The sequence below is a fragment of the Mugil cephalus genome, chromosome 7 (genome assembly GCF_022458985.1).
Source record: "Mugil cephalus isolate CIBA_MC_2020 chromosome 7, CIBA_Mcephalus_1.1, whole genome shotgun sequence".
NCBI lineage: Eukaryota > Metazoa > Chordata > Actinopteri > Mugiliformes > Mugilidae > Mugil > Mugil cephalus.
The window spans coordinates 13,536,219-13,550,807 of NC_061776.1; the positions used below are offsets into that span (position 1 = coordinate 13,536,219).

General features: G+C 42.0%; 1 protein-coding gene across 1 annotated transcript in view; it reads right to left on the reverse strand.

The window, feature by feature from the left end:
• obscnb (obscurin, cytoskeletal calmodulin and titin-interacting RhoGEF b) overlaps positions 1-14,589 on the reverse strand; it is a 52,397-nt gene that overhangs the window by 24,958 nt on the left and 12,850 nt on the right. Inside the window, 25 exon segments of the mRNA XM_047588846.1 lie at positions 56-103; positions 2,345-2,611; positions 3,357-3,623; positions 3,830-4,096; positions 4,254-4,520; positions 4,716-4,982; positions 5,140-5,406; positions 5,597-5,863; positions 7,012-7,278; positions 7,475-7,744; positions 8,008-8,277; positions 8,353-8,619; positions 9,308-9,574; positions 9,674-9,940; positions 10,022-10,291; positions 10,863-11,129; positions 11,915-12,019; positions 12,097-12,258; positions 12,329-12,482; positions 12,583-12,695; positions 12,789-13,055; positions 13,177-13,443; positions 13,536-13,805; positions 13,880-14,146; positions 14,240-14,512. Coding sequence (XP_047444802.1) covers positions 56-103; positions 2,345-2,611; positions 3,357-3,623; positions 3,830-4,096; positions 4,254-4,520; positions 4,716-4,982; positions 5,140-5,406; positions 5,597-5,863; positions 7,012-7,278; positions 7,475-7,744; positions 8,008-8,277; positions 8,353-8,619; positions 9,308-9,574; positions 9,674-9,940; positions 10,022-10,291; positions 10,863-11,129; positions 11,915-12,019; positions 12,097-12,258; positions 12,329-12,482; positions 12,583-12,695; positions 12,789-13,055; positions 13,177-13,443; positions 13,536-13,805; positions 13,880-14,146; positions 14,240-14,512 — 5,940 coding nt within the window.

Genomic DNA, 14,589 nt, shown 5'->3' on the forward strand with positions numbered 1-14,589 from the left:
AGTGAGACAGGTAAATTCACTGTGGAATAAGAAAACTGACTGAACTCTTAAATACCTTCAGCTGGTTCTTTGGTCCCCTGCCTTTGGGTTTCTTGTTTAGCAGCTGCTCCAGCAATTGTCTTCTCAGCTGGTATGAAGCACAACATCAGCCTTACATTTTTAAAGTTTGACGGCTTGTGGACGACAGCCAGCCGCAGCCAGTAAAGCACATAGTCACAAATGACACGCATTCTGGTGTTACCCGCTTACAACTGCCTTTGCATTAAATTATACGTACGAACGTCAAGACAAAGATCTGGAAACTGACAGAACCAGGTTAAGTGACAACGATCAACAATGACTAAAGCCTCTGCCTCCTCTCAAAAATTATCATATCAGCAATCCAATACAGAACAACAACCAAGCCTTAAAACAAATAGACAAAAGTCTTTGTGACAAAACTGACATAGAAACATCAAGAAAGCTCACGATGAAACAAACACCACAAGTTTTTTTAGCCATTCATTTTGCAAAGAGATAAACTAAAGTCAAACTCCTGACATGTTTTTAAAGTCTGATCTTCTTCCACAAGCCTGAAATTACACAGGACAACATTTGCAGATGTTATGGTAGCCACCAAAAGTCATGCAAATGTGTGTTGCATTACCTTCACCTCCCACTTTAAGCTCCCTTGAACCTTTCTGAATCTTCTCTTCGAGTAGCTGCTGTTCAGGAGTTTGTCCAGTAGTGGGCAGAGTCACCGCTATAATAACAGCACACAACATTGGAGCCACAGTTTTTTCCTCCAGCAAAGCACCAGCTACACACAATAATAAGTCTTGTCCACAGAAAAAACACAGCTGATGGGGACCAACACCAACAGCCAGCCTCCATGCAACAGAATAAGCCAGAGACCACAAAAATCCACAGGTGATGATATTGAAATTCATAGATTTTCTTACACAACAGTTGAATGAAACACATGAAACAGAGCAGATCAAGCCATAAATTTAAATCTAGCATGAACACAATGACACGATGTAAGCCAATTCATGACCCGACAAGTCTCAATGACAGAGGTCAGGAGACACACATGGAGCGACAATGTTTCAAGCTCAGTGTTTTTCTTTCAACAAAGCGTTTTATATTAGAAACGGGCCAAATAAACAAGCTGAGAGTCGACAGAAAATTACCTTCTACCGTCTCATTTATCTCTCGCCTCTGTTGCTTCTCCTGAGAAGCCATGGACGGCGTTGCAGTCATCTTGGCTGAAATATATGATGTGGATAAAGAGGAATATTGTATAAACTGCACAGGCAGCAAATAGATGAACTTCCAGTCAACCAAATTGGACCATCAGACTTCTCAGACCACACAAGTTACATAAAGGACAGTGTATCATTCCACGCGCAATTGACATTTAAAATTCAACAGAATTTATGTCGTATTCTTAAACCAGACACAATGGATTTCATTGAGCTACACACTCCACAGCACAAAGGAAACAGAAATGTGAACATCCTGTTGTAACGCAGACGGAACATTTGACTGAAGACAATTAACTGCAGACGACTAATAGTGAGAGAGATACAATGAACTGTATGAGCATCAATCATAAACTGCATGGACCACAAGACACGGGACCAATTTAAAGGAAGGCTGCACATGACAACAGAAAGATCATTATTAAGATGAACGACACACTAAAGCTAAAGCCACAGCAGAACAACAACTTCTCTTCATTTATTCAATATTTACTTTGGTCTCCTGCCTCTTAGACGCGAGTTTAGCAACTTACAGCTGATTGGAAATATTCTTCGTTTTGATATCTGGTCTAACATATTTGATCATTGACATGCTGACTGAAATGTGCACTTTGATAATCAATGAGAATCTGTTCGCTTGCCAGATTAAATAAAATACTTTAGACAAAAATGGACAGGCACATACACAATATACAGTATAATATAGTGTCCACGTACCATGACAAAAAAACTCAACATAAAAGACAAACACAGCAAAAGGAAAGATCTGTAAAAGTGTCAGACTATGAAGTGTAAAAGGAGACTCTTTAGACCAACAAATATTGTTAAACAAATATCAAAATTCAAACTGTGCCAGCACAGAGCATAAAAAGCACGATACATAGAAGCAATCCAGGCAAAAGACTTCCAACCAGATACACATAAATGACAATTCATGAGCCAGCAAATGGTCAACATACATATAACACAGCATATATTATATATGCATTACATAAGTAATCCATTCTGTATATTTGAAGATAAAAATCAACAAACAACATTACTGTATTACAAGGGAAATCTCGATATGCTGTAAGGGTTTAAATCCCAAATCCTCCTACCCTTTATATTGATGCTGGCTGTAGTCTTCTGGTCTCCACACACACAGCTGTAGTCTCCACTGTCTTTTGGCACCACCTTGTTGATCAGGAGTTCATTGACAGAGGCCTTCTGCTTCATCTGATACTTCTCCCCAGACTTCAGGGCCTGTGTTCCCTTCTTCCACTCCACTGGGACTCCAGGTTTAGAGAGCTCACAGCGCAGAACAACTTCAGCTCCCTCCTCAGCCTCCTGGTTCTCCAACTTCTGTTTGAAGGTCACTGGTTGGGCTGAGCATTTATTAGTTGGTTAGCTGTAAGTCAAACAGTAAGAAGCAGCAGGCGGCTGCCCACTCTACTGCTGTAGAGCAGTAGCGCCAGCAAAGCCTTACAATGTGCATTTCATCACGAACAATGAAAGGACGCATGCAGTTTAGCTCCAATAACATAACTCGGTTAAGCTGGTTAAAATACAGTGTAATGAAAACACAAATAGCACCCATGATAACACCCCGCTCCAAATATAAATATAAATTGTAAAAACATTGGTGAAAATCTGTTACAGTTTTTATAAACGCTCCATTGACCAAATCTTCAGAAGTCCTCTCCCTACCCTTTATATTGATGCTAGCTGTAGTCTTCTGGTCTCCACACACACAGGTGTAGTCTCCACTGTCTTCTGGCACCACCTTGTTGATCAGGAGCTCACTGACAGAGGCCTTCTGCTTCATCTGATACTTCTCCCCAGACTTCAGGGCCTGTGTTCCCTTCTTCCACTCCACTGGGACTCCAGGTTTAGAGAGCTCACAGAGCAAAGTAATGGTTCCCCCTTCCTCAGCTTCCTGGTTCTTCAACTTCTGTGTGAAGGTCACTGGTTGGGCTGAGCATTTATTAGTCGGTTAGTAATGAGTGGCAAGCCATATTATGTACCATTATCAGAACAATTACCACTCATAACAACACGTCAGACTTTAAAAGATAACATTTGCATCTGAAAAGTAGCTCTAAACTATGTTTTGAAAAATCCTCTCCCTACCCTTTATATTGATGCTGGCTGTAGTCTTCTGGTCTCCACACACACAGGTGTAGTCTCCACTGTCTTCTGGCACCACCTTGTTGATCAGGAGTTCATTGACAGAGGCCTTCTGCTTCATCTGATACTTCTCTCCAGACTTAAGGACCTGTGTTCCCTTCTTCCACTCCACTGTGACTCCAGGTTTAGAGAGCTCACAGAGCAAAGTAATGGTTGCTCCTTCCTCAGCTTCCTGCTTCTCCAACTTTTGTGTGAAGGTCACTGGTTGGGCTGAACATTTATTGGTTGATTAGCAGTAGGCAGCATATCATGGTGCAAATGATAAAAAAAAAAATCTCAGAACAAAAATGAGAAACACTGACTGTTTACAACACTGCAAAAAATGCATCTGAATACGTACATACAAAATGTGTTCTATACAAAACCATTTGTAAACAGTTTCTTAAACCTACTCTTTGGAAAAATCCTCTCCCTACCCTTCACGTTGATGCTGGCTGTAGTCTTCTGGTCTCCAAACACACAGGTGTAGTCTCCACTGTCTTCTGGCACCACCTTGTTGATCAGGAGTTCATTGACAGAGGCGTTCTGCTTCATCTGATACTTCTCTCCAGACTTCAGAGCCTGTGTTCCCTTCTTCCACTCCACTGTGACTCCAGGTTTAGAGAGCTCACAGAGCAAAGTAATGGTTGCTCCTTCCTCAGCTTCCTGGTTCTTCAACTTCTGTGTGAAGGTCACTGGTTGGGCTGAACATTCATTGGTTGATCAGAAGTCAGCGGCATATCATGGTGCAAGTGACAAATAAAAGGCACAGAACAAAAACGACAAACAAAAAGTTGTTCTATACAAAACCATTCGAAAACAGGTTCTTAAACCTACTCTTCGGAAAAATCCACTCCCTACCCTTTATATTGATGCTGGCTGTAGTCTTCTGGTCTCCAAACAAACAGGTGTAGTCTCCACTGTCTTCTGGCACCACCTTGTTGATCAGGAGCTCATTGACAGAGGCCTTCTGCTTCATCTGATACTTCTCTCCAGACTTCAGGACCTGTGTTCCCTTCTTCCACTCCACTGTGACTCCAGGTTTAGAGAGCTCACAGAGCAAAGTAATGGTTCCTCCTTCCTCAGCTTCCTGGTTCTTCAACTTCTGTGTGAAGGTCACTGGTTGGGCTAACCATTTATTAGTCAGTTAGTAACCAAAAGCACACCGTGACATAAAACATAGAAATACATATAATTCAAAAACACCAAACACACATTTACCAACACTGAGAAATTACAAGCCAAAATGACATCCAAATTCTAGTATAGGTAAGTCTGAACAGCAGACCACTGTTGGACTCTTTGGAAAAATCCTCTCCCTACCCTTCACGTTGATGCTGGCTGTAGTCTTCTGGTCTCCACACACACACGTGTAGTCTCCACTGTCTTCTGGCACAACTTTGTTGATCAGGAGTTCATTGACAGAGGCCTTCTGCTTCATCTGATACTTCTCTCCAGACTTCAGGGCCTGTGTTCCCTTCTTCCACTCAACAGTGACTCCAGGTTTAGAGAGCTCACAGAGCAAAGTAATGGTTGCTCCTTCCTCAGCTTCCTGGTTCTTCAACTTCTGTGTGAAGGTCACTGGTTGGGCTGAACATTTATTGGTTGATCAGAAGTCAGCGGCATATCATGGTGCAAGTGACAAATAAAAGGCACACAACAAAAACGACAAACAAAAAGTTGTTCTACACAAAACCATTCAAAAACAGTTTCTTAAACCTACTCTTCGGAAAAATCCTCTCCCTACCCTTTATATTGATGCTGGCTGTAGTCTTCTGGTCTCCAAACAAACAGGTGTAGTCTCCACTGTCTTCTGGCACCACCTTGTTGATCAGGAGTTCATTGACAGAGGCCTTCTGCTTCATCTGATACTTCTCTCCAGACTTCAGGACCTGTGTTCCCTTCTTCCACTCCACTGTGACTCCAGGTTTAGAGAGCTCACAGAGCAAAGTAATGGTTCCTCCTTCCTCAGCTTCCTGGTTCTTCAACTTCTGTGTGAAGGTCACTGGTTGGGCTGAGCATTTATTAGTCAGTTAGCAACCAAAAGTACACCGTGAGAAAAATGGCACAGAACAAAAATGAGAAACACTGACTGTTCACATCCCGCAATGACATGCAGACTCTGCAAAAAATACATCTAAACCATTCAGAACTATTCCCAAACAGTTTCTTAAACCCACTCTTTGGAAAAATCCTCTCCCTACCCTTTATATTGATGCTGGCTGTAGTCTTCTGGTCTCCACACACACAGGTGTAGTCTCCACTGTCTTCTGGCACCACCTTGTTGATCAGGAGTTCATTGACAGAGGCGTTCTGCTTCATCTGATACTTCTCCCCAGACTTCAGGGCCTGTGTTCCTTTCTTCCACTCCACTGGGACTCCAGGTTTAGAGAGCTCACAGAGCAAAGTAATGGTTGCTCCTTCCTCCGCTTCCTGGTTCTTCAACTTCTGTGTGAAGGTTGGTGGCAATGCTGCACAAGCAAGTTTCCATTACTCTTCTTATAATGAGGCCAGATAAGTTGTGGGTTTAGCATAAAATTACAAAAGCAACAAAAGCAACACAAGGGAAACCCTCTGTGCTTCATGTCAAACTTCTCTCCAGGTGTGAGAACTTCAGAGCCTTTCTTCCAAAGGATATCAGCCCAAGGTTTTGAAAATTCACAGAAAAATGTCCTTTTGGTCCTGGTTTTTGAGATTCTCATTAAAACTGGCAAACAGGACTAAAATAAAATGGCCTGAATATGTAAAACAGGGTGCTGGACGTTTTTTGGTTGGTTGTGAAGAACGGTGAAAGGCACCAGTTGTCCAACATACACTTTTGAAACCTAAGTATACCTTCTGATGAAGGTTTTGACCAACATCTGCCATTAGAAGACTAAAGAATTAATTTCTTTCTCATGACAAGACAATTAATTTGAATATAGGACAATCTCTCAACTGCACATATCCCGAGACAAAGAGGAAACAAAAGCACAGCATATTCTTCATTAGCACACATAAAGCAAATCTATACTGTCAGCAAGATATGCATATGACAACAGAGAAGGTGTGTCGGGGAGTCTGCTCCCTAATGGTAAGAGGGCTTGACTGCAGAGGGAGAAGGAAAACAAGAAGAACTGACAAAGCAAACTAAAGACGCAGATATCCCTTCAGAACAATCAACATGAACCTTTTTTCACTATAGACTTTTATAGCAACACTAAAACATGGCATCCACCATGTGTAGGAAGAACAGACATGCACAGAAAAGCTCAAAACGTTTAACATCGTTCAATACTGACTTCAAGGAACATAAAAAGTTTATGGAGAGTAGAATGATAAGATTACTTCTTCAAAATATTTAAATGATGTCTGATATACGAATGTTTACTATTTTTTTCTAATAAACAGGCTGAAAAGTTAATTACACCAAGTCAATTACATAGCAGTGATTACATTCCACACAATAGCTCGGTCATATTATTATTACTTGGAATATTCATTTATTTATTCAGCTACATTTTTAAACATAATTCAATAATATAATTAGCTGTCCAAGACGAAAACTTACCCCAAACATATCTGTAGTGCAGTAGGACGGTAACTTCAATCTTACAGTTATTCATGCTCAAGTACTCACCTTTAACAGTCACCTTAGCCATGCTCTTGGCAGTGCCCACGTCGCAAGTGTAGATGTCGGTATCTTTCTCTTCCAGATGTTTGATGGTGAGAGTTAAGACACACTCCTTCTGGGACATCTCGTATCGACCTCCGGCTCTGAGCTCCGTGTGGCCTTTGAGCCACACCACCGTGGATGGAGTTTGTGCCGTCTCACATTGTAAGGTCAGAGAGCTGTTCTCATCTGCTTGGCTGTCTTTTAGCGCTTTGGTGAAATTATGGATTGGCTCTGTGAAAAACAGACAAAATTGTTGCAAGTTTAGTCAAGAGTATAAAACTGTAGAACTAAAGTAAGATTACCCCACGACAAACTCCATATTTAGCAAAGATACCAAGTCAGCTTTTTTTTAAGACAATACTAACTGTGTTTTAATGGGCGAGTCTCTTGAACGATGAAACTAAGTTTAAAGTTTTTTGAGCCTTACCCTTGATTTCCAGGTTAGCTTTGGTGGTTGCACCTCCAACAACTTCACAACTGTACTCTCCGGAGTCTTGAGCACACACACTATGGATGGTCAGCTTCATAATCTTATCCTGTTGGCTGATCTCATACTTCTGGCTCTTTTTGATGACTTTGCCTTCCTTGGTCCACGTTACAGTGGAACTAGCCTGCGTCACTTCACAGGTAAACACGGCATCTTCACCTCGAACGACACTAATATTCTGTAGTTCCTTTAAAAGAGATGAAGCCTTGCCTGTGACAAGAGACAATAAAATGTTAATTTTATAAAATAGCAAATATTTAGCATGTATGATGTTTATATTGCTTGTAATTAAGATGAAGTAAACATTTGTTGAGTATTTTAACATAAAACTGTTCAGTTGTGGTGAATTAAAAGCCTCAAAATACAACGTGTCCACCAGACCCACGAACACTGGCTGAGTAACAAAAATACGAACACAAGGGTTTAGACCTTACTGTTTGTCAGGGCCTCTTGAAAATGAATGTGCAGCTTACCTTCAACTGTTAAAGTAGTTTTAGAGCTCAGGTCCTTAATGTTGAAGACTACTTCACCGGCATCAGCGGGGGTGACACTGTTAATAGTCAGCATGTACTTGCGTCCTTTACTAGAGATCTTGAAGCGGCCTCCATTTGTAATAGTTTTGCCATTAATGGCCCAGGAGCATTCATCTGTGCTCTCACGGGACAGGATGCACTCAAAGCTGCACGTCTCTCCCTCGTTCACCTCAGCTGATTTCAGCCATTTAGTGATTCCGATACCAATTTCTAGTTTGGAAAGCATAAGGTGTGTCACTTAATGGTAGCCAAACAGCAGTGTATAAACATTTTGCAAACACCCACCTCTGACAGTGACCTTTGCCTTAGAAACCTCTGTGCCGAGATCACAACTGTACTCTCCGGCGTCTTCTTTGGTAGCATCCTTGATGATAAGCCCCAAAGACTTGCCTGTGTGAAGGAGCTCATATTTTGGTCCTGCTTTTAAGACTTTACCTTCTTTTCTCCATGTGGGGGAAACCCTTGGCTTGGATGCCTCACAAGCCAGAGTTATCATGCCTTTCTCTTCTCCAATGACATCATCAAGAGACTTGAGGAACACAGCACGCTTCTCTGAAGAGTTGAGGAAGTAAAGAATGACAGGATTATATTTTATATTATTATCTTTCAGGATAAGTACAGCCTCCCCCGTTCAGTAGGTTTACATGCACGTGAGAAAAACTAATTATTGCCTTAATCCGACTTTAACTGGACAATTTAAGTGCATGTAAACAAGTTACTCCGACTAAAATTCCTTATCCGATTAAGACACCCAAATCTTGAGCATGTATGCGCCTTTATCGGACTTTTGACTGGACAGTGTGCGTGTATGCTCCACAACCAAAACGCTGGTGTATGATCCCAGAACAAAAACATCCAAGAAAATCAGACACAGAAGAAGGTAAACAGAGCCCGTAGAAGAACCACCTAAGGGACAGCGCCATCTTATCTGCATAAAAAGTAGCGCAGCCATTATGTACATTATCCATCTTGTACATTGTCCATCTTGTTTATTATATGACGTCAAATGGAAAGGGGTCCGTAATAACCCGCTGACAAGACACATATAGCCACCTAGTGTGGAGGAGGAGGACATGTTCCCATCAGTTAATCGATTTTCTCCATTGCATGTAAACTGGGACCTCACTCAGAAAGTCGAATTTCAAGCATAGCTCGATTAAGCTGTGCATGTAAATGCACTGATTGATGGCAGTCATATACACTTCAAGAAATCTTTACGCGAGAAACAGCTACTTCTCACCTTTAACCTTTAGTGTGACTGACTCCTTCACCTTGCGGACTTGAAAGGTGATGGTGCCCCCATCCTGAGGTGCCAAGTTCTTCAGTGTGAGCTTGTGAACTTTCCCCTCATGAGTGATGGTGTTGACTTCATTAGTGAACAGCACCTTGTCATTCAAGAGCCACTGCACCTCTTCATCTGGATAGTTGATCTCACAAACAAGCACCGCATCGCTGTCCTCATCAACCTCTGTGTCAGCCAAGTGTTTGGTGATCTTAATGTCACGAACTAGGCAGGGGAAACAAGAATGAAAATAGTTTATTTACGTGATGGTACAGACACACATAATTGTTGCAGTGTCTGTGGTGTTCAATGCATAGCCAGTACCTTCAACAGTAAGTTTGCCTTTGGTCTCAGCAGGTCCGGACTGACAGCGATACTCTCCACTGTCCTCCTCAGTCAACCTTTGAATGGTAATTTGGGCCCTTGTTGCATCTTGCTTTATGTTGTACTTGTCTGATGCCGTCAGAGATACCTGATCTTTGAACCATTTGACGTCTTTGGGTGGGGCAGAGAATTTGCAGCTGAGTATGGCTGAGCTTTTCTCCTTCGCCTTTACATCTTTGATGGGCTCTGCAACCTCAAGCGGGCGCTCTGAATGTGAGGAACATCATGTGGGTTAGACCGAAGTACACTATAAATATTTATCTACTAATGCAGTGATGAAACATTTACCTTTGACTGTGAGCTGGGCTAAAGATTTGCTCTTTCCAGCCGTAAACTGCACAGGCCCCGTCATCGACGCTTTGGTCTTCTTGAAGGTAAGACGGTGCATCGTGCCTTCTTTCTCCATCTCAACATCGGCGCCCTCCTGAACAGCAAATCCACTCAAGGTCCATATAGGAGGCTTCACCAGCTCCATACTGATTTCAACTTCAAAAACAGCTGCAAAGGGTTCTGTCACTTCTACTGGACTAAGTTCCCGCACAATGCTAATGGACTGCTCTGGAAGGGATCATGAAAATAGAGCAGGTTAGTTGGAAGTCAGCAACATAAGAAATATTGGTTTCATAGTAAAACATTTTTTTATTCTCAACTCCCAGAAATTAGGTAGTGGCACTATTTTGTGTGTGTAATAAAAGTCAGCCTGACAGAATGAAATCATTGTTTACGATACATATAAACAATGATTCAGTTACTATACATCTAGATCAACTCACAGCACAACTTCTCTTCTGCTACAAACTTGGTAAACATAAGTGTCTAAGACCACACACATTATTAGGTTATTGTGGGGTAATACGGGAGTAATACAGTTTTTGTTAATTACTTTTTGGCACAAATTGGCTTAAATGCCAAAGTATGTGTTAATTGATTTAGTAAGCCAGGTCTGTTACAAAATGGCTGAAAAGTAAATCGATGCAATTTTCACATATTTAGTCATTTTCTTCAGATAGATAGACATAAAGGCGGATACCTCATTGACTAGGATTCTGATGGCTTGATTTGAGTGTGATAGTGTATTTATAGGGACATTATGTTTCCAATTAACCTCCATCATCATCCACTGCGTTACCTTCCACAAGCAGTTTACAGGATGTCTTGTCATCAGTGGCGTCGCAGGTATACGTGTCTTCATCCCCGGCGTCCACATCGTTGATGGTGAGCTTCCGGTACACGTCTTCACTCTTGATCTCGTACTTGTCGCTGGGTTTGATCTCCGTCTTGTTCTTGTACCACTTCACCTTTGCGCTGGCACGTGAAACTTGGCACTCAAGATGACCACGATGCTTATACATCGCTATCTTATCCCTGAGCTTCTTCACAAACTTGACAGGCAGCTCTGAAGTAACGATAGCACCGAATCAATGGAGACTTTCTTTGCGAACATTAAAGGCTATTAAAGCCAAGGCCTTGCCAAAGTGCACTATAATACGAGGAATGAATTATGTGACAGCCAGAGCAAAGGGAATGCTTTTTATGCATGTTGAGTTCGAACTTTTTTTTTTTAAAAAGCTTTGGCAAATAGCGAGAATCTGCAGTGCTACAGCACATAAAATAGGAGTCACTCTTTGCCAGTCATTTTTTCACATCAGTTTCAGTTTGATTGCATCCAGCAAGAACAGCACAGGAACTAGCCAGCATATGCATGTTGACGCATGTTGATATAACTTTTAGATCCACTGACGTGTCACTAATCCGTGAATTATCTTCTCATACGTCAAGAGATTATAAAATAAAATACATCTAAATCTCAGCTGGTAAAACGCCAAGTTGTGTTGCTGAGGTGTGTTCATTTTGCCATCAGGTCTCAATGAGGAATAACAATGTAAATGCAAGTTGCAGCTGGATTTTCCATCTCATGAGGATACATATTCTTAGAATATCTAACTTTAAAAAGTCTTGATACCAAGAATGCACAGGTCGCATTCAAAAACAATCTGACGATCAAATTAAATTGGCCTTATTTCAGATTGAAATGTGAGTTTAATTATCTATTAATTAGGAATAATCCATTTGCAACCACATTGAACATTGTAACATAATGGTTAACTTTTTTCATGCACAACCGCATACTGCATGTACTGTTATATGATCTTTCTGCACACAGCGCAAAGATTTGTTTACCTTTCACTTTCAGTTTCGCAGTTGAAGAAGCCTTCTCAGCTGTAAATTTAATCTCACCTATATCTTCAGGGGTAACAGACTTAAACAGCAGGACATACGTTCTGCCTGGAACGAGACATAGACAGCTTGTATTAATAAAGGAAAACTTATTAACATTGCAAGTTAAAATATAATAGCCTCACCTTCTTGTCTCATCTTGATGTTATCACTGACTTTGAGTTTAGTACTTCCTTTGTACCACTGGCACTCCACATCATCGTGTGAGATTTCACAAACAAATGCAGCACTTTCCTTCTCCATCACCTCCACATCCTCAAGCTTCTTCACAATCTTGATATCTCTGGCTGCGTGAAAAAATGCGTTTATGACCTCACTGTGAAATAGCTTCAAATTTGTGACATGATTAATAATTACCATGAACAGTGAGCTTGGCAGAGGTGTTGTCATCAGTGGTCCGACAGACGTAAGTGCCTGCATCACCAGGTGTGCATTTGTTGATGACCAAACTCCGCTTTCGGCCCAAAGAATGAATCCCGAAGTTTTTTCCCGGTTTCAGCTCAACATCATCCTGCAGGGTCATTGTTTCCCAAAACATCATTAATGCACTTCATACTTTTAAACCACCTCTTTTTTCTCTTCGGGCTCCAGTTCAAACAATAATATCTCACCTTAAACCACTTTACGTCGGCATTTGTTCTGGACACTTCACATTCAAAAGTAACTTTCTCCTTTTCAGGAACAGTGACATCCACAATGGGGTTGGAGATCATGGCAGGAGGTTCTGTAGAAGGAGCGTGTTAGTCAAATAGTGAGCAGAGTACGAATGTTTGTTCAGTTTTGTGCCATACCAGGACTTACATAAAGCAACATTTACCTGTCACAATCAGTTTGCAAGAAGTGTGGACTCCCTCCGCCTGGAAGGAAATCGTTCCAGCATCCTCCCTCTTGAGACTGGACAAAGTCAAGGCGTGCTTCTTTCCCAGAGTTGTGATGCGGCAGTTCGGTCCTGACTTTAACTTGGCCCCATCTCTACTCCAGGAGCCTTCAACGTCGGCCTGACTGAGCTCTACCTCAAGAGTTACTGTCTCGGCTTCATGAGCCTTGGTTTCTGAAAGACCCTTTGTAACCTGAATCTTCTTCACTGAAAGGAGAAAGAAATGGTTTTGAGTTTTGACGTTCCTGACAAGAGATCACATGCTCTATATCTTTAACACGCTCTGTGTAAGTTTTCCTTAAAAAATGTGAATGGTGACTAGTCTTACTCTCCACGGTGAGCTTGGCCTGGGTCTTGTCATCCAGAGTTTCACAAGAGTAGATGCCACGGTCAGCGGAAGTCACACTCTTGAAGACCAGAGCCTGTTTAGCTCCATCTACACGAATCTCCATGTTTCCTGCTGGCTGCAGCACTACGCTATTCTTCATCCACCTGACCTCCCCTGACGCCTTACTGAGCTCCACTTCCAGTTTCACTTCACTTTGCTCCACCGCTGTTAAGTTTTCTAGCTTCTTCTTAAACATCACAGGTTCGTCTAATAGGGACACAAAGAGTGTCGAAGAGAATGATTAAAGATGGCATTTGTTCATAAATATTGATATTTTAACAATATATTCACACTCTTACGTTGCACTTGAAGGGTGGCTTTGCAGCTTTTGCCTTCTGCGTCAATGCTAATCTCTCCTGTGTCTTTCTGAGTGACCGCAGTGATGGTAAGTGAGCGGCTGTTGCCTCCGTGCTCGATCTTGTACTTGGGTCCAGCGGTGACGGGTATGCTGTTGTGGAACCATTTAACACTGACGTCCGCAGGAGTGACGGTGCATTTGAAAATGGCATCTTTCCCCTCCGTTGCGGCCACATTGTTCAGTTTGGTAGTCAGCCTCACTTGTCTCGGTGCTGAAAGGAAGAAGCGAGAGCTCATAGCACACATGGCATCTACCCTGAATTAATTAGTTAAATGGGTTAATCACCTTTAGAGGAGACTTTAGCAGATGTCTTATCATTTCTACATTCACAGCTGTATTCTCCTTCATCTTCCTTAGTCATTTCAGTCACGGTGAGAACCCGCTTCGCGCCATCTGTTCTGATGCTGTACCTGCCTCCAGGTTTAATCTCACGGCCGTCACGGTGCCAGGAAACATCCCCTGAGGCTTGATTTAGTTCACAAACCAGACTAAGTGTACCTCCCAACTCCACTGTCGCCGGTTTCAAAGGGACAACAAACTTCAAGGCTGAATCTGAAATTAAATCGGAAGAGTTCAATGTCAAAACAACAGAATTTGGCATCTGTAGGGGTCTACTCAGCAAGTACTCTGAGTCCTCTGACCTACCTTTAACCTGAACTTTGAACTCCAGTTTGTCATCAGCAGTTTGACAGGAGTATGATCCACTGTCTTTGGTTTCTGTGGATTTTACTATCAGGGTACGAGAAAAGCCATCCTTTTTCATTTCATACTTGCTGCTCTCCTTGAGCTCCACACCATCTCGAAACCACTTCACGCTACCGCTCTCTGTGGTCAGCTCAGTGGTTAAAATAATGCTTTCACTTGTTTGAACAACGCATGTGTCCTTGACAGATTTCTTCTGGAACTTGGCAGCCGCATCTACGTAGAAGAACATCTTTTTAGTGCTTTGTGCTTTGACAGCTATTGTAGAAAAAAGTCAGTGTAGCGGCAGAATA